The following is a 24,657-nucleotide window of genomic DNA, read 5'->3' on the forward strand; positions in this document are numbered from 1 at the left end:
TTCCCATTAACCCAAGATAAAACACTAATAGGAAAAAGGCTGAAAAATTATTTATTTTACTGTCAAACCACCTGGAGCTTTTTTGCTGTGCTGTTAAATGTAAAGAAGAATCAATATTTTTCTTGATTTTTTAACCATGCAGAAAGGGGATAATGGCAAAGCAAAAGAAAAACATCTGTGAGGCATCTGGTCCAACATATCACTAATTCTCATATATTTTACAATGTTTTGAATAAATGAAGCTCTGTGATACAGATGCTGGGCAGAGAGGAGGGTTAAGAGACATGAACTAGTAAAAACCTTGCAGCACCCAAGAACAATGGAACAATAACTTGTTTCCTTTAAAACTGGAATTTAAATTTGGAGATCTTCACTATCATAAATGTGGCAGATGTAGGTAGTTTTACTTGGCCATGAATTTTGACTTACAAGAAAGAAGTAAAGAGAGCAAGACATATTTTATAAGTACAATACCAGAAGATCCTACAGAGCATCTCTATTTTTGATATGATAGAGCTATAAATGTACCAATAAAGTATTTTTGCATTTCCAAAATGATTGGTTAAAAAACCAATATAATTACGTTATATAAGGGCCGCAAAATATCAGTCCAACAAACCATCTCTAAGGATAATAAAACAGAAAATGATGGAGATGATGAGCAATGAGAATCAACACAGAACAATTCTCAGAACACTGTAATAATTTGCTTCACCAATAATAAATGATCAGAATTAATGAAAGGGCATGATGGTGGCAGGAGATAATAGATACTTGACACTCTTATTCTGTTACAGAAGCTGAAAAAAAAAAGTCAAGTTGCTTTAGTGGTGAAATAAATACCTTACCAATGAGCAATGTTTGCTTATGTGTTACTGTTTCTAAAAGAGATACAGATGTACTTAATTACAGACTTAAATTGTCTTTTGGGTTGTAAATATACCCATATTGATGAAAAGGTTTCTAAATAACTATTATGTACATCATTCCATAGTTATTTTCTAGCCTATCATTATGGAACAAATTCAGCAATTCTGCTCAGACAGAATTTTGAACTTTCATAACTTTTTTTCTATGATGATACCTAGAAAGGTCAGTGCAAACCTTTGTCATATGGGTGAAATGAGGGCTGGAGAGAAGCACATGAGAGCTGATGTAGGCTGCCACAAAGCTTTTCATCTCAGTAAATAAACTGACCAAGCTTTGGATAGTTTATTTTTATTACATTTATATCTATTTATATTCCATGTTTCCTCAACCACAAAATCAAGATGAATTTTCTGTGGCTTTCCCAATCGATTTCCATTTAAGTAATGATTAGATCCCAGATCTGCTTCATATAGTTGGTGAGTTGACAGAGGCTATTTAAACCATAAAGCCTAATCTCCCGTTTATTGCCGGCAAACCAAGTTCAATTCCAAGTAACATGTGGACAAATGTTTATCATATTCATTTCTCTTTAGTAATAATTCATAGTGCTTTGAGGATAACCAGTAATTCTTTTGGACCCATCAATGTCATTTGTTGGCTTCCCTTTCTGTTTCCCCCCTCTCCATTATCCCTTAATATCATCAAATATACTTATTTTTAAATTCCATTATTCATCCACATGTCCAATATGTGTGCTTGCTGGTGATTGTCTCTAAGGAACAGTCTGTCTTGGTCTTGGTCTAGTTCTTCTTGCACGCCTTGATACATTTCAGACCATCTCCAAATCTATGTTCCAAAGATATCTATCTTTTTTCTTTTGCTCCTTCTCAATGCTCAGCTTTCACAGGTCATTTCTTAACTATTTCTTAACTATTAGCATGAAATGTCCTTACATTCTATAATCTTGTTTGTCATTGCCTTCTTCTCTTTATTTCTCCAGCACTGTGTCCATATTTATTTAACTAAGCCCCCAAACTCATCTGAATCAAAACAGAGCTGGAAGGGACCTTGAAGGTCATCTAATCCAACCCCTGGCTCAAGCAGGAGACCCTACACCATTTCAGATAGGTGGAGGTCCAGTCTTTTCTTAAAAACTTCCAGTGATGAAGCACCTACAACTTCTGAAGGCAAGCTGTTCCACCAGTTCTCACTGTTAGGAAGTTTCTAGTTAATTTCAGGTTGCTTCTCTCCTTGATTAGTTTTCATCCATTATTTCTTGTCTTGCCTTCTGATGTTTTGGAAAATAAATTGAGCCCCCTCGTCTTTGTGGCGGCCCTTCAAATACTGGAATACTACGTTCATATCTATTTATTCATATCTATTTACCCCCTTCACGTCTTTGCCATCCAGGGTACACATTTCACTTTCTAAATTTACTTTCACAGGCCTTGTTGTCATGAAGGAAAAATCTTATAAAGTTTCCTGATCTCTGTTTTTTCTGACGTTTTGCCTATTTAGTATGTTTCTCTCCATATATGGTTCTATTCTTTCTAAGAACTTAAGGAAACTCTTAATGTGCAGAATTAATGCAACGGTTCAGTAATTTGCACATCCTCTTGCTATTCTTTCAGTATATTTAAATCTTTTCCAATCTCTATCCCATCCTGTTGTTTTGTAGTATTGACATGAAGTTATTAGCATTTGAGCTGGTTCTTCTCCAACTTTATAAACAGTTCAGTACAGTATTTCATCTTCATGTGGTACTTGTTAATTTTACAGCTGGTCTGTTGCATGTCATAACTCACTTTCTAATGGATTCAATTATCAAATACATTCTCTCTTTACAAATATTCCTGTCATTTTAGAATCCTTTTTGCAAATGATTCAGTATGGTTTCCTATATTTCCTTTATCTCATCTATCTTTAGCTGATTTCTCCTGTGATTACTCTTCAGTATTCCCAGGGCTTTTTTTCTTATAGAACGCCCAGAACGGAGTTCCGGCACCTTTTTTGGATGGAACCTTGTAGGGTAGGCAAGGCGGGTTGTATGAAGTATGTGAGTTCAAGCAACTTTTTTATTTACAAAAAAAAGCACTGGGTATTCCTATCTCTTTATTTTTCTTGTGATGCTCAAATATTCTTAAAATGTATGAAATTTTCTTTTTCTTCAATATTCCATATTTTTCAATATGCTATTTTAAACAAGCTAGAATGGATAGTGGAGATTCAAAAGTAGTGGTAATGTCTTCCTTTTAGGATCAACTATTAGTAGGAAAGAGTCAGCACTCAGGAAATATGTCCTAACTAGCACTTGGTAGAGTAACAGTTAAGGCCCTAGAAAAATATTCAGATGCCTATACCTGTAAGATTTCTGAGAATACCACAGATAGCTCATAGAACAAACAAACAAAATGTGCTCTACAAATAAAACATAACTTACAATTGCTAATGACTCCTCCAAGTGGATCACCTTTAAAATCAAATTCAATGTCCATATATTTTCCCTGGAAAGAGAAGAAATAATCATCATCATCATCATCATCATCATCATCATCATCATCATCATCTGCAAGAAATATCATTTGCCTGTAAGCAAAAACTGGTGGGATCATAAAATAGAGAAAGTCATAGAAAATGATAAAATTAAACTGCTCTGGGACTTCAGAATTCAAACAGACAAGCACCTGCAACATAACACCCCGGACTTAACAATTGTCGATAAGAAAGACAAAAAAGACTGGATAGTGGACGTTGGCAGTGCCTGGAGACAGCAGAACAGACGAGAAAGAACTGGAGAAGATAACAAAATACAAAGACCTATAAACAGAAATAGAAAAACTGTGGCAAAGGCAAGCAAGTGTAGTACCAATAGTAATAGGTGCCTTGGGTGCAATCCCAAAACAACTGGAGCACCACTTGAACACCATTGGCATTGACAAATTCGCCATTAGTCAATTGCAAAAGGCGGCCTTACTAGGAACTACTTCCATCCTGCGACGATATCTGTAATACCATCAAACATCCATGTCTGCCTATCCCAGGTCCTGGGTAAGGACTCGATAGGTAGACAAAATGTCAAATCCAGTCTGAACATCCGGCTGACTGTGCGATCATCATCATCATCATAATAATAATAATAATGATGATGATGATATATTTTTTATTTACATGCCACATAACAAGTTCAGTAGTTTGAGATTATTTAAATACAAAAATATTTAACAACGTTTAACCATTCTAAATTGTTTCATTTTAAATAAACCATATTGTATAAAGTGTGCTTATTTATCTCACAGCATACAAGAACATTGTAATTAAATTAATTTTTGTTAGGTAACTTCTAAAAATCCATATATTCCTTGGAAAGTACTAGGGGTTTTCCAAGAACAATTATGTTGTGCAGATTTCATATAAAAGTTATACAAACACATATGCAGACCTATGATCTAATATGGGATAAGCAAACTGTGTGCGGATTTTCTTTTCTTAACCATCAGATTGTAAAGGTTGTTCTTTCAACCTTTTCCTTGTTTTATGGGACTGAAATATGGCAGGCTTCATACAGTCATAATAATAGATAGAGATATATCAGTGATGGCGAACCTTTTAGAGACCAAGTGCCCAAACTGCAATGCAAAACCCACTTATGCATCGTCGGGTGCCGGCTGGGTGTGGCACATTGGGTGGGCATGGCCCATTGGGTGGGCGTGGCTGTGATGGTAATGGCAGACTGGGTGGGACTAAAAAGTTCCAATCAATCATTTTCAAGTTTGCAAGATCTTTTTTTTCCTGCAAGAAATTGAAATTGACTGATTGATTGAACCTTTTTCTTTTTTTGCACATGACGGCGGAGGCCTAAAGCAAAAAGGTTTTATAAAACCCAACTGAAGGCCTAGGACTGGGCGACGGCGCGTGTGCCCACAGAGAGGGCTCTGAGTGCTGCCTCTGGCACCCGTGCCACAGGTTTGCCACCACTGAGATATATTGAGTTAAGAAATATCTGTTGATTCAGATCTGCTGTTCTGTTTGATTTCTGACATCAGCCCTGCATAAAACAGCAAGAAAACGTTCTAGAAACATGAGGAGTGGGAACAGATATAAATACAATGACCATAATTTGAAAGGCTGTTCTAAAGTATGTGAACAGAGTATAAGCATACAGTGAAGTGACAGCCAATGTGTTCACTCTATATGGGCTTTTTATTCTATTGATTTATAGACTTATTCACCATTGATTTTTCCATTAACTCTGCTTTTAAGAAGCTGGTTGTGAAGCACAGACATAATGATAACATAACTGTGGAATGCTGTGACTGTGCCCATCGGCTGCACTATTGTAACTTCAAATGTCACTAAACAAGCAATTGTTAAGGAGGCCCATATATATATACTGTATATTAAGAGTAACATAATGAAGTATCATGCCCAGTACCTGGCTTTGTAAAAGTGCTTATTTTTGCCGTATTCTCTCTCTCTCTCTCCCTCCCTCCCTCCCTCCCTCTCCCTCTCCCTCTCTCTCTGCCCCCCTCTCTCAACACACACACTATTTCTGTCACATGGCTTTTAGACAACTAACTAAGCCAACAATAATATAAACTAAATCTAAATTATAATTATGCAGTCAGACAGTCCTAAATTTAACTTGCTATTGGCTAAGATGTGAGGTAGCTCTCTGGTCTCTGTGCTGGTGCATTTCTCCAAAGGAAAGTTCACCTCAAGCACAAAATTCTTCTACGATGCATTTTCATCCACAAAGTACTTTTGTTTCCCAATCTACTAGCTATAGGTCTTAAAAAACAATTTCCCCTTACTATAAATGTAATTGTCATTGTACTCAATCCAGTGTCTAACCAAATTTAATAACCTGATTCTAAGGAATAATATATAACATTTGACATGAGTCCATCATATATGTTTAACTTTCAGTATTTAGGGTATAATGATATTCTCTAGAATACATAGAGAGTCTTGAAAATAGTTACCTACATCTCAGTATGACAAAGCTGGCTATGACATAGAATTGGGTTAGATCCAATATTATTCTATGAACAGAAGGAGATGGAGCCCCAGAAGAATCTACTAGGAAAGAACTATACACATGTAATTTCCTCAACAGAAAGATTAAAGAAAATAAAACACTAATCAGTATGGAACATTAATTCTACACTGCACTGTAGTTCTAACTTTTCAGTACTACTGATTAGTTCTCTGGCCAAATCACTTGCATGTTTTTATTTTGATACTTACAAATCTAGACGAGTTATCATTTCTTACAGTTTTGGCATTTCCAAAGGCTGGTAGGAAGAAAAAAGAAAATTAAATATATGCACGATTTAGCAGTAAAGCTGAGCAAATATTCAAAAACACAGTTAAGACTGTACCAAATAAGTTTGCTAATTCAAAGTGAAGCGGTCATAATTTTAAAAAGTTTAATGTAAGTGGAAACAAAATAAGTAGGAATTCTACAGCTAGTGTAATAGTCTATGTACAGCATTTTATTACAATAAAATAAAATAAAATCTATTTAAGATATGGTGGCCCGTTCATTAATATATTGATATTAATAGTTTTTTATTTATCTGTTTTTAGCTAAGAAAGAACTGGATTTGGAATGCTCAGCTTAGAGGACCAAAGAAAATATGTGTGCATTGCACATATAAGTCTAAAGTTACAAAGTTACAAAGAGAAATAAGGCATACAAGTTGAAGAAAAAGCATTATCTGGCCTGCTTAGTTCATACAGCCATAATGGTTTTGCATATAAATACTTCAGGCTCAAAGTCCAATAATTCTGAGTGGGAATGGAAAATGATCCTGTTAGAAAATTTGGAAACCAGCCATCTACCAATGCAAAAACATTGCTGAAATAGATGAGCAAAATGTCTGATTTGGTATAAGGTAGGTTTTTTTATATGCTCATAAATGTCTCTACAAAGTTGAGTTTTTTTAGATATACAATTTCGTGGATAACTCTGTGATGAAGGATAATTTCCAACTGGCATGTCCATCATGGTATAAACATTGTATGAACAAATAGTTAACTCCCAAATTATGCTACCACACCCAAACCATCATATTACGGAATGATGGGCTATATTTTCCCCACAAACCATAAAATAAGGAGGGAAATCATGCACAGAGTATGTGATCATGCTTATTCATGTAACATTAGGCACAGTTTGGTGTGATGTCTCAACTTTACTGTTGTCTATTACACTGACATAACTACTAGTTCACTAGTTCTCCTTATTTTATGGTTTTAAAAATGGTCATATTAATCCTTCCATCAAAAGAACTAAGGCCCACAGTGAACAAATTAGCCTTATTATAATACAAACATATTCTAAGGAATTAATGTGATAGGTTACTTTGTACTCATTACATTAAACATTCTTATGTTACAAAGGGGTATGCTGATTTTTTTGGCTTCTGTACATAAGTAACGCTCAAATCAACTGGATATTTGAAATGTTATTTCTGCTTCACTAAATTTAGGATTTTGAGACTTCCCTAGATCAAAGCACTGAAGCCAGAAGGCAAAGTGCATGCTGAAATAATCATTCTAAAAATTTAATAGAGTGCAGAATTCACAAGCAATAAATCATCTTCCATTCTGAACACTGCATATCATTAAGCATGAGGCTAAAACACTAGGACAATTTATATATGCATGCAGAATCAAATACAAATGGTCTATTATAAGAGTTTAGAGGCAAATTCTTCATTTCACCATAACTTCATTGTTTCCCTATGTTCTTCTGCAGTAGCTGGAATGCAAAACTCAATCATTGGTAACTTAGGCAAGCAAATACACAGGACATTTTTTGAACAATAATTTCATGCAGTGGCAAAAAAACAACATCTAAATAAAGTTATGACTTAAGCAAAAACTGTCCAACTTGTTCTTTAATGAAACAGATATAATTGTCAACTTTCATGTGACAAATATTTGGAAAGGACACACACACATACACACACAAAATAAAAGGGCAATACATATTATGACATCATTTATTTGTCAGATTTGAAAATTCATGCAACTAACATAATATTTTTATCATGAATATTTCAAAGATGTTACAGTCTCTGCCTTGAAATAACAGCAAGCACAGAAGTAGTTTCCTACATACACTCTTAACTTCATTCCTGTGCAGTATGGTATGGCAATGATGGACATGTCTTGATATACCTGTGTAACACCTGTATTTCGTGAACTGCCCTAGTTGCCAGTCTACTTCTGGATGCAGTTCAAGCTGTTGGCTGCCACCTATGAAGCCCTACATGCCAAAGGGCTTGGATAACTGAAGGACTGCCACAGCATCTGCCTGGCTAGTTTGATCAGCCAAGGTTGGTGTGTTCGGCATTCTTTCAATTAATCAATGGCATCTATTGAAATCCTGGAAGTGCTCCTATCCTCTGGAATGAGCTTCCTCTTGAGATACAAATGGCCCCCACACTACTGGTATTTCAAAGGACTCTGAAGTTGTGCCCTGGCCTTTGACAAGAATGGCTGATGCCCCATTCTTCCTTTTTCATGTCCCCATCTGGGTTTGTATTTTTTTCTCACCTTTGTTCTTTTGTCTTGTGCTGTTCTTGTATTATCCTTTGTTTTAAAATGTTTTTAACAATTGGAAGTCAGGAAGTATGTACATTTAATAAAGTATTATTAATTATTATTACGTGTAACTTGGTGCTTTTTTATTTAAAAATTAAAATTACATAAACTGTCAATTAGACAACACTTAACAGTATTCTATACCTACAACTGACTGACAAAATTTTAACTTCGAAATATACGTCTTCTGCTGTCAATACTAATTACATTGTTTACTCTGCAATGACTGCCAGGATCAATATTTTCACTTAGGGCTGTCTTTATAACAGCCTTCAATCGTCAGTCCTTATATTAGTTTTGCCCCTTAGCTAGCCCCACCCCAAACATTCATGTATGTCATATAGTAAAAATTATCTTAAGTGTTTGAGAACATTGTGTTGCAAAAGATTCTGTAACTTTATTCCTGCACTATATTAAAGATTTGGTAACTACTTCAAACATAAACCACATAAAAAGCTTTGTAAAAAAAAAAACAGCCTTCCTTTTGGTTTGGCTGATTTTTGACAATGTGAGTGAAAACTCACCCCACTGTCCAGAGGAAAAGATCCCTAAAGAGTGAAGGAAGAATCAAAATGATAGCTACTGCAGGAGCTTGTTTCATAGGCCTGCCTGTTGGAAAGAGTCTAGACGTGTCTTAATTCTTACAGTTATTTATGGTATTTTTATATACCATTGTTACTATTTATTGTAAACAATTTTGGAAGAGTCTTATCCAAAAAGGCAGGACATAAACAATAAATAAATGGCAACATCCCTGTTCAAACTTCACCTAAGTTCAAATGTATAAGTTTAATAGGATATATAATGTACAAATATGGCATAGATATTACTTTGCAATTTATTTGTTTGCAAGTCTGTTTTTCCATTCCTAATAGAATTCTAATGGCGTTATACTTCCAAAAGGTTAGCAAAATATTCTTTAAGAATGTTATTTGAATACTGCTTTGCATGCTTACAAAGACAAATGCAAAATCACAGCAGAAATTCAGGCTAGGACAACTATGAATCAGATAAGAGTAGAATGCAAACAAGAATGTGGGAGTTTAAAATAGCTATAAGTAAATATGTCCCTATTGTGAATGCTTTGCAGAACTGAATACGTTATCAAAAACTTAACATTTTTGTTGTACATTCAAGAATTATTATTAATCTTTTATCAAATGTTCAACAGGGTTAGATACTAGCCTCTTACCTTCAAGCACTGGATTGGATTGTAAAAGTTGTTCTTTTACTTGATTAACTTCTGCTCCTTTGCCACAAACTGCTGCCACATAAGACATGACAAGTTTGCTGGCTTCTATAAGTTATAAAAGAGGGTAAAAAGTTATATTCCACATGAAATAATTTATAATACAAATGCCTGAATTAATTACTCAGATATACAGTAATGCACGTCTCACATTCATCCTTGTTTTCTACATTTATCTTTGTTTATTAACTTGGTAACATTCTGCACCTTTATCAGAGTCACCATGAAGCAAGGCATCTATGAATTATTTGTCTTATTTAATATATTTACATCCTGTCTTTTCAGTCAGGAACTCAAGGTTGCATAAATAGCATATGTTTTTCCTCACAAAACCCTGTAAGTTAGGTTGGGCTAACAGAGAATGACTGGCTCAAAGTCCCCCAATGAGCTTCTATGGCTAAAGGCTACATCCAATAGAAGCATTTTATAAAAGAGAAAATAGGGAATAGGTCTCCACGCCATCTAGTAAGCATTACCTCAATACTCCATTAATGCAATACTATAACCTTAAAATCAGTGAATGCACATCAGTAAATGTAATATAACAGTAATCTGAAGCATTCAAGAACATAAGTAAATTTTAGGTTTTGATTCTGCATCCACTTTTACTACTTTTTAGCTAGTTACTAAACCCACATCAAAGTCTTATTAGACTGTTGGACCATGATATTGGGAATTACCTGTCTTTAGAGCTAATCTGGTATAATGGTTAAGGCCCCAAGCTAAAAATCAGGAGACTGTGAGTTCTAGTTCTGTCTTAGGCACAAAGTCACTGGGTGCAGTTGCGCCACTCATTCTCTCTCAGTCCTAGGAAGAAGGTGGCAAACACAAACCATGTCCAAATATCTTTGCCAAGAAGCTGGTCTTATGGACCAGCCCAGGCAGTCTAGGAACAACACTGATTCAAAGGCAGGAAAAAAAAAACCTTCAGAGAGAGGCTAATGGAATCTTTCTGCTCTGCAATCTTCAACCATTTGAACAATGTGCTTAGAGAAGCAAAGCCTCCTTAAGGCCACATTCCTGTCATATCAGGAAGAGCTCACTTGTCCTCACTGCTGAGGAGTTCATTTAGATGGCATCTGAGGTAACTCCTGTCCTTTCTCCCTTCTTTTTCCTGATTTATTACTCCCTTAGCTTTTGTTTGCTGGATTTTATTGCTATTTGAATATGATGATATATATATTTCATTTCAAGCTTACTTGCCTTGTAGATCCTGCTAGCTGGAAAGGCAGGTAATAGATGCCTTTGGATGAAAATAAAAAATAAACTGAAGATAGTTTCATGAAAAGAGGAGCCAATACTTGGAATTGTGACTATCATTAGGGAGCCAACAAATAGATCACCTCCTTTGAGTCTCTCTGGGTAAAGAGAGGATTTAAGATCACCATATGGTTCTCCTTAAGGTTGTTCCTCACAAGGAGACTGCAAGACACCAGTATTTGGAAGTGGGGTACCAGAATTGAGAGATGAAAAGTTTACTATAATTGTTCCAGCCACAAACAGAGCCTTTTTAAAGGATACTAAGCTCATGTACTTCCCTTACTAATCACCTGTAGAAATTGCCTATTAACTGCTTCAAAATAATCAAAGTGACAAGAGTGTTAATATTGGATGAGTGATTTCAATCCTTTATATAAGAAAATGAGGATCTATCTTTATAATCTTTTAAGAATTTAAAATAAACAGCAAAAAAGCAAGGCAAGGTTTGCCTATAGAAAGTTTTAAATGGAGTAAGAGCTCAGAAAAAGTTGGAATATTGGATTTTGAGTATTCCCTAAAGTGGGACTACTCGGGTGATCCTGAGGACACAGGTAAACCTCCAAATGGCCTCAATGACTCTCTGAAAGAATGCAAATGACCAGCTGGTCTGCAAAGAATATAAATCCTTCCATTCCCCACCATCCACTCAGAGCTGAAGAAGCTTCATGGATGAGAGGTGAAAAGTCTTCAAAGAAAAACAAGAAAGTCCAGTTGCCTCCTAAAAAAGCACCTTTGGGACAACCATGACCTGAATGATTGAGAATCTCCATAGAGGTTTTGAGTATTAAAACTTTGAAATTAATTTTAAAGAATAAATGTATTTTTGTGGGGAGGAAAAACTGTTTTTAATATTGGAGACATAACAAGACAAGTAACTTATAATAGAATTTAAAGATATCTTTGAGGAATTGCATCAGGAACAGCACTGGGTTTTTGAATCAATTGTTATCTATGTTGTGTCTTCTTGGGAATAGTCTGTTATCAGAAGAAGATATTACAGAAAAAGATATGAAACAAAATCCATCCAAGAACAATCTGAATGAGACTTTGAATAAGAATTTGTCATCACATATTTTTTAAAAAATAGAGGCACCTTCAGCAATTAAAAAGGAAATAAACATGATGATCCCAGAGAACAACTGGAATGATTGCTTTTTATTTTAAAAAATTACAAAAGAGGCTGTTTAAGCTATGGAAGAAATTATTAACAACTATCTGAGTGGATTAGCAAATTAGAGAAAAATTATTCTGTAAAAGAAAAAAGGAATATAAAGTTTAAGATTAAAATGGGACATGTTGTCATTTTGCCTGATTCTTTTTGGATGCTGATATAAGAACTGGAAAAAGGCGGCATATTAGATTTGCTTACATTTAACATGGAGGTTAAACTTCCTCTTTACACTTATTTTATTTATCCTAATTTGACAGGATTTAAATAGACTCTGTATCTGTTTTTATATTTACAGTAAGAAAATTTTGTGAATTTGTTTTCTTTAAAGGAGAAATTATCCCGCTTTGTTATTTTATATTGTAGTCGTTTGTTTATATTAGGAGGCTGGGATTATTTTATATATGCTAAATATGAATTTGTTTATAGTTTAGAGTTGCAATATGGAATGTTTATTTGAATGGGACATGTTATTTGGGGTGATTTTCTTTGGAATTGTTGGTATTTGGAATGGAAAAATGTTGCGTATTGGAGTTTGTCTTTTTTAAGGGACAGATGGTCCCTCTTTATTATGTTACATTTTGTTTTTTCTTGTTTTCTTGTTTTTACACACACACACTATATGTGTGTATATGTGTGTGTGTGTATGTATGTGTGTGTGTATGTATGTATGTATGTGTGTGTGTGTGTGTGTGTATGCATGTATGTATACATGTAAAAGGGGAGGAGAATTTACTGCTTTTTCTTTTCTTCCAGCACCCACTTTTCCTCTTTTTTTGTACACTTTTGTTGTTGTTGTTGTTAGGATTGAATGTATGCTTTCTGTTTAATTTTGTTTGTTTGTTTTACTGTTTTGTATTTTATTTTTATGATAAAGCAAAAAATAACATTAAAAAAATTTTTTTTGTTTACCCTATGAAATTAAGACCATTTTATACCTTTTAAATATTTGTTTTGCTTACAGCTAAGAGTTAAGATGCAGAATATTGAGTTTTATATAGGTTAACTAAGATTAGTATTTCAGAGTTCTGATTAGACCTTTTGCTGATAACTGGATTGGAGAAGGGATTACAGACATTATTCTACTAACAAACTTTCAAGTTACAAACTTTTGCCAATGTGAACAAATTTGTTTGCACCTGGAAGTTGGGGTGGTGGACAAGTTTGTTTGTATTGACAAAATACATGTATGGAGCACCAAATCCCTGGGACTTTCTACACTGGCAGAACACACTCCACCCAAGCGGCAGTATCGTAGCAAAACAGATCCAGTGAGCACACACAAAAACTCAATGCAGATAATCCTCGACTTACAACAGTTACGACTTATGACCTGCAACAATTTGTTTAGTGACCGAAGTTACAATGGCATTGAAAAAAAACTTGTGATTATTATTGACTTATGACTGTTACAGCATCCTCATGATCACATGATCAAAATTCAGAGTTTTGGCAACTGACTCATATTTATAACGGTTGCAAATGTCCCGGGATCATATGATCCCCTTTTGCGACCTTCTGACAAGCAAAGTCAATGGGAAAGCCAGATTCACTTAACAACCATGTTACTAACTTACTGCAGTGATTCACTTAAGAACTGTGGCAAGAAGTTGTAAAATGGGGCAAAACTCACTTAACAACTGTCTCACTTGGCTCAATTGTGGTTGTAAGTCGAGGACTATCTGCATAGAGTTTAGGTACCCAGTTTAATCCTCTTGTACTTTTTTTGACTGTAGAACTAGTAAAGCTGGAGAGATAGAATTCCAAGAAGAACTTAAGGTTCACTCACTTCACTATCTCTTTCTCTAGGATCTTTCTAGTATACTGTCTCTCTTGTGCTGACCTTTTTTTGCCTAGTCCATTTTTCGTATGCTATGAAAAATTTGCACAACTTTGTCAGTTCCAACATTTTTATGTTTTCTTAACCATGAACATTGATGTTCCACATTATTGCAAGTATTTCATCTTTCCAATTCCAACCTACGTTCCATCAGTCTTCTAAACCAAAAGGGCTCTGCTATCTTTTGCGAAATAGACCTATGAGCTGAGTAATAATGAAGTCTCCTATGTGGGATTGTGGAAACTATGACTGTAATATGGCTAGTCAAAGTTTTAGATTTATAAGATTGGATTGAGAAAAGAGCACACATGTTAATATCTTAGAATTGATAACAATCTAATAATACATATGTTACCTGTTTTTCCAGCTCCACTCTCTCCAGTTATAAGTATACACTGGTCTTTATCCTGGTCTCTCAACGATCGATATGCTTCATCAGACAGGGCAAAACTATGGAATAAAGTAGGACATCTTAAGATATCTAGGTCACATCCAGTGTTATTCAAGAAGCACCAAAATATTTAAATACTTCAACAACTTTTGTTGATAGTTAATATAGTACCAATTACAGTGGAACTTTTGATTGTTACAAAGGAATGCTACCTGCTGTCTGTATTTTTTACTTACAGATTGCTCATAAACAACTGAAGATGAAACTGTAATTTCTGTACTTTAACTGTAACTCATTTACTTCAGATATGCAATGGAGAAGCTGACTATTGGCTCATATTAAAATGATTTTAAGAAATGAGAGGGAAGTAGTCTCAAAAACCTAAACATATCATATTTTCACAGAAAATGATCTATCAAAAGATGTACTTATCTATTCTTCCTGAATCAATATCCCTCATTCAATAGGAAAAATTATGATGAGAGATGATACAGAAACACCATTCATACCAACCACATCTAGGATGTGAAATGTCAGCCATTGGTATTTTTCATTATCAGTTCCAAAAATGGGACAATACAGTTCCGGAAACTCAAACTGGGAAGCTAAAATACTGTGCAGTAAGAGCTAACGTTGTATAGTACAGCAGCTGCAGCAAGTCATCAACACTATTCCTAGACCCCACTTAGATCACTAACACATGCTTCAGTTCTAAAACTCATATGGAATTATACACTAAAATCTAAATCTAAAATATTTTAAGTAGCGGCATTTATTTAAATGTATTGATTGCCTAATTTCAGTAAGATATTAACAGGCATGTTTCAGTGCTGTAATGAGATTACTTCCATTAATTGTCTAAGATATTGCCAGCACACTTGGGATGTTGAGACTATAACATGAAAGTAATTGTATATGTCAGGCTCAAGAAACCAAGAGCCAGAATAGAGTTAAAGTATTAAGAGTATATTTTCTTCTATCTATAAACAAGAATCTAATCTACTAATGTTCAAGGCAAATTCACAGGTGGCTGGACATAGGTCTCTTGTGGGAACAGAGCAATTCCAAACTGATTACACATTTGACCCTGCTCTCAGACTCACCCTGGTCTCCTACAGTAGATATTTTATATCCATAAGCATGAAACCTTCACATTTGAATAACACATTCAAATAAATGAATGATTTTAAACATTATACATCACAGCAGAGAGACTAAAATCATAATCTAAACAATTCAATTTTCTTACAAAATAAAGAGACATAAACTATAGTTGAAAATTAAGCCAAGATGGTAAGAAACGATATTTAAAAAACTTCATGTATTTTTCACCCCTTGAAATACCTGTTCATGGCACATAGAACAACTTTTAACATCTCTCGTCCTCAACTAGAAAAATTCCCCAAAATTATATTTACATTAAGGAATGTTCCACATGGGATAGGATGCAGAATGACTATCTGAGAAAGTTCTACAGGCAAAAAAAGTATACAATATTAATAATCATGAAACAAGAACACCTTTCTGATAAGAACTCTTAGCAGTCTTTGACTCAAAAGGCTGAGTTAAGTTGGATTTAATTAGTTATTTGATGACCAGGAAATACCAGGGTTATTTTCTAAATAGAAAAAAATCAATAAAATCCCAGATAAAAAAACAGATAAATCATTTCCAAAAGAAATGTAATTAACACTATTTAAATCTGTTAATAAAAATGTAACTAAGTATAAATGTTGTAACTCATACTATCCCATTTTACAAAAAATTCAAAACCACATTTAAAGGGAGTAAAACAGTTAGTGGTTAAAGAAATTATGTCTTTCTTTACTGTCAGCAGCTTGTTACAGTATAGTGATCTGAAAAACTAGCAACGAAAACCACCAGTATTTTTGAAGGGCACTGTTTATTTGAGAAACTCCCTGGATACAAATTATGCCCAACTTTCTTTACCAATATTCATTCTTAGGCTGACCAGAAGCAACATTTAGTTCATAACTATATGAACGGTGCATCAAATTTGCTGATTCTATATGGAATCCTGTGTATTTTCATTATTAACTTGACTAATCCTATAGACTTGCAATGAAATCATTTACAGATTTTGATTATCATTCTACAGAGTATGCAACCACTCAGTTTAATTGCACTTACTGACTCCATTAATATAAATTAAGATATTTAATTACTTCAGTGCTCTAATGGAACAAAAATAAATCTTATCAAAGTTTTATCTGGAAAGAACAACAGTGGTTTAGCAGATAAATAGTATTATCAGCTCAAATCTCTCTTTCGTTTTATACTTAACATCTAGAAGCAGTTCTTATCTCTCTCTTTTTTTCATTTTCTAACATCACTACCACAAGACTACTATAAGAATAGTGTCATGGGTTCTGTGGAAATGAAGTGCGATAAATTTAACTTACTGCTGTGGTAATTTTACTTTACCATAAATCTTGCCATAATCAAATCAAATCAGTTCATTACAGATCTAAGGCCAGATTAAATTTTGCCATAAATTTCAAGAGTTTCAAACTGAATTTATTCTAAGAAATAAATTTTATTTAATTTTTAAATCCAAGGTGCATTTATTTATTTCCCATCCATTTTTTTAAAAAAAATATTTATAGAAATAATTTAAGGCAGCAAACATATCCAATACACTTTCCTTCTCCTATTTTCCCCACAATAACATCCTTGTAAGATGAGTTGAGCTGAGAGAGAGTGACTGGCCCAAGGTCACTCAACTGGCATTTACAGCCACAAGGTGGGACTTGCTCACAATCTCCTGCTTTCTAGCATGGTGCCTTAACCACTTGACCAAATTATCTCAGCCTTGGAATAGTCTAAAAATTCTCTCATCCCATTCTAAGCCTTCATTTGGTTGAAATCTGATTTTCATTTTAGCCACTTTAGTGTTGTTCTAGAACTATTATTATCTCATTGAAACATCTCTAGTAGTAGTGTTTTGATTTCTTTATCCCTATGAAACACATATGGCTCAGTGGTAGATTGAAAACATCTCAAGAGACAAAATTTACAATTTGTTTTGAAGAATTACCATGATTTCCTCACCCAATGGACAACTTCATCAGGCACTGTCCTTAAAAATCCTGGATTAGAATTTGAGCTGATAAAATTTGATTCTGCTGGTTTCTTCTCCAATCCCCTATTGTGGGAAAGGCTCCATAGGGCAATCAAGATGCAGTTGAAACTAAACAGAATCCCACTTGTGGCAAATCACCTTCTAAAATAATGTCAAAGTTGGCCTAAGAATGGGAAATATTCCATGGTAGAAAGAGGAACAATAGATTCTAAAGGGGTAACAGGAATGTCTAATAATCAGCAAATGTGAATATTCATCTCTAAATATTAAATGGCTCTATTGTAACGGAATCATCTGAGTTTGTCACTAATTTCAAAACAACACCATTTACCTCCACTCTCATCCCCTTATTACCTACACAATCCAAAGCCACTCTCACTAATACAACTATCAGTAAGGAAAAAGTGCCAAATAGTATTCTAAGTTTCATAAGATATATGAAGGGCTCAAGTATCTAAAGAGAAGTGACATCTCATATACAGAAAAGCCCCTGAAAAGTAAACTAAAAACAATAGTGGTGGGGAATCCTTTCAGTCTGTGTTTTTTAATGGGCTTCTTCATGGAGCCAACTCAGAATGTCAATACTTCTCTTTAAAATGTATACAAATACATTTCAACAGTATCCAACTGCCTTTTCTGTTGTAATTCATCATACTCTTAAAAAACTATTCCAGAAGTAAAGGGAAATTTTAGACTGAAATCTAATGAAGCTCAAACAATTGCAGTAAAAAAACAAAAGAATACAATAGATTCCAATATAAGAAAATATTTTGCAGACATTCCCTAATTTCTTGCATCTCTTTGGATTAAATTACGTATCTCAAGAATATTATCTGTACTTTCAACTATTGAGAAGCAGAGGGAAAGGAGGACAATGTAGTGAACTTCTCAGGCACAATCACCCCTACAGAAAAGTCCAAGAAGAAATACTTACATTTAATTAGATTTGCTTTGTATTTAGATGAAGCACCAAGAATTTGAGTAGCTCTAGTCCACATAAAGCTTCCAAAAAAAATTGGAGTCATTTGTCATACGCAGAGCACTAATGCTATCTTCGAGTGCAAACTACTGGTGGCAGCCACAATAATCTTCTCTAGTCTGGAGCTGATGAGGGGATGTGAGGGGAGAATGTTGGACCACAAACAGTAGAGAAAGTGTACACTGAACAGGAAAATCCATAATTGTAGGGTTCTAACTTCGATCTAGAGAGGGGAAAGGTTTTACTAATTTAATTTCCAAATACCTATTGAAAATTGGACAAAACACCCATTGGACAAAGTGTCCCTTCCAAAACAGCTATTAAATACTACACTGGTCAAGGTTTTGGTCTGGAATGGCAGCCCATTGTCAACCAGAGAAGCTCACTACATCATTTTGCTTACTTACTCTTATTAGCCCTCTACCCCAAAGGATTGTTTTCGTGGGAAAAACAAGAGGAAGGAACGCTATAAATGCTGTTTTGAAGCCAAGGCTGAATATAAGCCTAGGAAGTATACAAATAAAAATATGCAATTAAGTGCAGAGAAACAAACACAACTACTAAAACCAAACATAAAACTCTAAAATCAACCATGCGTGAAAATTAAGAACCCATTAAAAGCCATGTGCCTAATGCCAATTACTGAAAATGCATGTCTTCAGAGTCCTTCCATAGGAGTTCAAAGATAAGGAATGGCATAGTCCAGGGGCCCCCAACCTGTGGGCTGTGGCCCACTACAGGGCCGTGACCTCCTGGCCACCGGGCCACAGAACAGGCTAGCCAGTGCGCGCACATGTGTGAGCACACTCAACCCCCACTCGCGCTAGCATCGCCAATTGTGTGCACATGCTCATGGCCCCATTAGTGTGTGTGTGTGAGCGTGCACCCCCTCCCTTTCCTTCCGGTCCACCAACCAAGAAAGGTTAGAGACCTTAAAATGGTCCTGCCAAACAAAAAAAAAAAACTTTGGTTCCATGCTGCCAATGTTATTGATGTTAGAAGCTGATAAGTAAGAAGGAAGGAGTCAGATTAACATAGTGGTTTAATTATATGAGTGCAAATAATCCCCCTCCTTTATCTGTCTCATATTTCTTTGGGATTTTTTATTCTTATGAACTAAGATGACCACTGATAGTGTGGATATGTTAATTTGTGTTCAATTAGCAGCATCCTGCAGCATCATGTATCAATAGGCCCAAATAGTCACAGAGTGTGTAAAACTTATGACAAAGTGGCCAACAATGATGAAAGGCCAACCTTTAGTTCATCATTCTTTTACCAGCCAAGATCATGAAATTCTTCAACCCTGTTGTCATTTGAAATAGTCTTTGATTCTTACATCTGAATCAGATATGGCAAGCATTTTTCAGGCTTCCATGACTGATTTCTTTTGATGTACACAATAAATGAGATGTACGTGTCTTTGGCAAATCTTCTGAATTTTACAGAGTCAATTATACAGAACTTTTCTTTCTGCTATCCTAGCCCAAAAGCATACCTGACTGGCATTCCAAATTCTACAAGAGAAAAGTTCCATGCCAGAGTACAATTATAACCAACACACATATCAACACTCATTCATATCTATTAGCATTAGCAGCTCATAACTAGAATGCATGTACAGACCTTTTTATTAATTTCCACATCAAGACCACTTCAGCACACCTCCTTATCCTCCTTTACTTCTTAATTGAATCCTAGCTTTTCAAACAAGATCTTAAAAAAATGCCTTCCTGTAAATGTTTAATTCACATTAACAACTTTATCAGACATAATATATCCTCCACACTCATATTTCCTTCCCCTCCAACTCTGACACTATTATTTTGAATTTGGAAAATTAAAGAGAACATAACAAATTATCATTACCCTTTAATTCCCCTCATGCGCTTAACATGTTACCCTTTGAAGGACAATATATTTAACGAAAACTCTTAATTTATAGGTCAATTAGCTTAATGTCATATTGGGATTAAAATGTTAGAAAGTATGGTTAAAGAAAAAAAATCAAGCAAATAGAAGAATAAATTTAGCTGAAAGCGAAACTGCGGCCTGCCTCTTATAAGGATACATATTTCAATAGCTTTCTAGGCTTCAAAGGCCTAACAAGCATGTAGACAGGACTATGCCAAAAGAAACTGTGTACTTCTTAGATTTCCCCAAAAACTTTAATATTCTCCTGTGCAAATTTGGTAGCTATTGTATAAAAAGAAATACGCTTTATAAACTGAGGGAGACATAAAGGAGAGAGAGATAATTTTCACTCAGAAAAATATTCGTATTATAGAGTTACTCAAAGTGAGATACCCTCAGGGATCAGAGATGCAATTTGTAGAGTACAAAAAAAAAATCCAAAAGAGATGTTTAGTAAAGTATGTCAGTATGAATGATACACCTTTCTTTGAAGTATTAAAGCAACCACATCTTTTGGAACACTTTGATTTGAAAGCTAACCCTAATTGCACACATATATAACATATTCACTGAGAATGCCAATGACGTAAAACAACTGTGCACACACATGTAGGCATAGATGGCTAGAGGCAATGTTCAAAATAGCTTCACGAGCCTTCTAAAGGATGCATTTTTTTATGCTCCAAGGAGACTGCTTCACTTATGTTAACAGAATCACAGAATAATAGCAAAAGCACATAGACTTATATACCGCTTCATAGTACTTTATAGCCCTCTCTAAATGGTGTACAGAGTCAGCATATTGCCCCCAACAATCTGGATCCTCATTTTGCTGACCTCGGAAGGATGGAAGACTGAGTCAACCCTGAGCTGGTGAGAATCGAACTCCTGGCACTGAGCAGTGAGTTAGCCTGAAATACTGAATTCTAACCACTGCGTCACCATGGCTCTAACAGGATTGGAAGGGACCTTACCTTTATCTTATACATTTGGTATTTTATATCCATTAAACCAATTACTGGGTTACAACAGGAGATGAGAAATATATATAGTTTATTCTCTCTGACTTCAAATGGATAATATTTGCATTCAACAGTTTCTCATTTTAGTCATTCCTCCATTCATTTCAATATGTTTTACCCATATCTCCCCAGATCCAATAATATGCAACTCAGACCATACCAATGAGCTCACTCAATCTGCCCAATTGTACATGCCATCTTCCTTCTACTTGTGATCAGCTTTTTTCTTCCTTGAACCTAGCATACAACTCTCCATTTCATTCCTCCATGCCCACTTAACCATTCAAATGCTAGAGGTCCATAAGTTCCTTCCATTTTCTCATTAACTTGATTATTGTAGTCTCATCTCTGACCTCAATGCTCATTTCTCCCTTAATGAAGAATTGTTCCTTTTCCTTCCAGAGGCATTTCACTTTCTACTGCTGTGCAATGCGGTTTACCATTAAAGACGTATTAACATGAGCTCCTCCTATATACAGGAACACTAACGTGTGAACAAAATCCAAAAGTAACCAAATCCAGAATGGAGCCTGTCACATGTCCAGCGCTAATGATATGTTGGGATAGCCCTATGATCTCACAGCAACTGTATCAATATATAATCTCCTTCATATTGTTAGCATTTATAGCTATAAACCTCAACAGCATGCCAGTCTTCTGAGCTACTATATAATTACAGAACCAACTAAATCTTTTGATTTCCTCTTATTTAAAACATTCAAACATGTGTTTCAAATTTTGTTAAAATTTCAGAAAGACTATTCGCAGCATTTAAAAAAATGAAATAATAGCTTCTTGCAAAGTTGTCACATAAAAGATAAACCTATCAGGTGATTTTGCCATATCAAATCCCCCCATATAATATGAGGTATTTAAATCACTCAATATTAAACAATCATATTTTCTTTGCAAAATTTTATTTTAAAGTTTCAAATATTGAATCAGCTTTTACTTGACATTCCGATTCCTCTTTTCAAAAGCTGTGTGCTTCCTAAGAAATTGATATTCATAATTCCAGCTTGCCGTATTATACAAAGGAATGAAAGCAATATGGCAAAGATTTGAGCTAACGTTACAAAAAGCATTAACCCATATTATGGAGTTTTCAAAATCTAATCTTTTAAACTATTTATCTTATTATAATTTAAAATTTTAAATATATTGAAATAATTTCACTTCAGCAAAATATCATTGTCCTGTTTTGCTTAATTCAGATTGCTAATTAAAACCTTTCTTTTAAAATGACCTTCAGAATAAGCATTTTGTTAGTTTTTGAATTTTATTCTACAAAAAAGAACTAACTCTAGGAAAGAAATTGAAAACATTGTCTTTTATCACCTTAATATTTATTTCTTTAAAGCTAACTATCCAAGGGAACTATAGTACACTGGTTAAGGTACAGTGGATAAGTGGTTAGGTGCCATGTTAGAAACTGGGAATCAGAGTTCTAGTTCCATCTTAGGGGAAAAGCCAGCTGGGTGATTTGGGGCCGGTCATTCTCTCTCAGCTCTAGGAAGGAGATAATGGCAAACTATTGCCAAGAAAACTGCAGGATCCACTCCAGGCAGTCACCAAGAGTCAACAATTACTCAAAGACATATGATCATTGATAATAAAAGTCTCAAAATGGTTCAGACCAAATTTTAACATTTGTAAAATAGCCATCAGTCAAATAGCTACCTTTTCCATGGACTAATACCATGCACTAATCCATAATGTGATTTGTTTTAGTCACAGTATAATACACAAGTGCAAAATGGCTTTAGGACAAAATGGTTTTAGGACAATTATAATTTGACATTTGCAGTTAGCTTAATGACGACTACTACTATAATTGGGTGTGATGTGTATATGGAATTGCATGGCTCATTTCTTTCTTTGTTTATTCATTATTTGTGAGTGTACCTGTGTTCTGCCCAAACCTCTAATAAGAAATAATAGCTAAGAAAGGAAGGGGAAATGAGCCCAGGAATTAGCCAAGCAATGAGTAATAACTCATATGGAACACCGACTTTGACTTGTTTCTGATCTGACTATGTGAAAGCAGCAATTGTTTAAACAGCCCATTAGTTTTAACTGGAGGACTTAAAGATATTAAAATCAAAAGCACTATTTAAAATATATTTGCCCCAATATATATCCAATTCATGAAGTATACCATTTAACCAGATCAAAAAAAAAGGGATTAGATAATTGTTATAATTTTTCACAGACAAGAAGATTATAATCAGAAGCTGAAATATGTTGCCATATTTGTGCATAAAAGGGTTTGTCATATACACAATTTCTGTTTAATAAAATTTACTTCAAAGCTCCAGTGCCTCTTTCACTATAAAGTTTACATTTTGTAGATTAAAAAATGGGATTGTTGTTTTAGCCTTTCAGTGGCTTTTTTCCCCTAGGACTTTCTACAAATATAATCTTTCCCCCAACTCCCCCCACATTTTATAGACTCCCTTCATTAAGCAACCAATTGTGTGATCTGTTCTGGCTGCTTACCCACAGCATGTGGTACATCTTTCGTGTTCAATGCCCCCACCATCTGGAACTCTGTCAGTGGCTCCAAGTCTAATTGACTCTTATCTTTTTACAAATCCCACATTAATCAATATACATATTTATAATAATAAAAGACCAACTTTTATTGCTGAAAATTAGGAGAAAAAGAATCAACTATCGTAATTCATTTTCTCTTTCTGCCTACCCTATCTCATAAAAGACACTTACATTTTGGGTATGTACTGCAAAAAAATATGGTATCGTTTTGCTTTTGTAGGAATTTAGTAATTTTCAATGACAGTCTTCAATGTCTGGAAATGTTTCCTTATTAATCAACAGTATTTTTTTAAAAAAAAAATGAGGAAAATGAGATTTCATCCTTTTTAAAAGATGTGAGGACAGGAAAAGATTTTAAAAAATGACATTTGAATATTTGAGGCTCCAAAACATAACTATTTCTTTTTTTAAAAAAAATAAAAATAAAAACCTTCATAAATATATAAACAAAAACACTGAAATTCTTTTTACTGCATTAACTAACTACTTTAAAATTACAAACTTTTGGTTGATGAACTGGAAGCTTTGTTCTAAAAATTTAAGATAATTTATTTTTTAAAAAAGTGCTCAAAACCCAATGTATAAAGTTTTAAAATAAAACTTCAGCAAAGTATGTTTTATATGCTCTTTTTGTTCCTAAAATAAGCATGGATAGACTGAAATGGACTAAGCAATGTAGAGAGGAAAAAAA

At 34.5% G+C, this 24,657-nt stretch overlaps 1 protein-coding gene across 4 annotated transcripts in view; it reads right to left on the reverse strand.

The window, feature by feature from the left end:
• MYO1B (myosin IB) overlaps positions 1–24,657 on the reverse strand; it is a 128,138-nt gene that overhangs the window by 45,130 nt on the left and 58,351 nt on the right. For all 4 annotated transcript variants that reach the window (XM_039321971.1, XM_039321970.1, XM_039321967.1 and 1 more), the window contains exons 4-7: positions 14,357–14,451; positions 9,677–9,781; positions 6,118–6,164; positions 3,311–3,374 (exon numbers count right to left, since the gene is read on the reverse strand). In XM_039321971.1, the coding sequence (XP_039177905.1) occupies positions 3,311–3,374; positions 6,118–6,164; positions 9,677–9,781; positions 14,357–14,451 (311 nt within the window). The remainder of the gene's footprint in view (positions 1–3,310; positions 3,375–6,117; positions 6,165–9,676; positions 9,782–14,356; positions 14,452–24,657) is intronic.

The sequence above is a fragment of the Crotalus tigris genome, unplaced genomic scaffold (genome assembly GCF_016545835.1).
Source record: "Crotalus tigris isolate CLP2741 ecotype Arizona unplaced genomic scaffold, ASM1654583v1 scf7180000023830.6690815, whole genome shotgun sequence".
Lineage (NCBI taxonomy): Eukaryota > Metazoa > Chordata > Lepidosauria > Squamata > Viperidae > Crotalus > Crotalus tigris.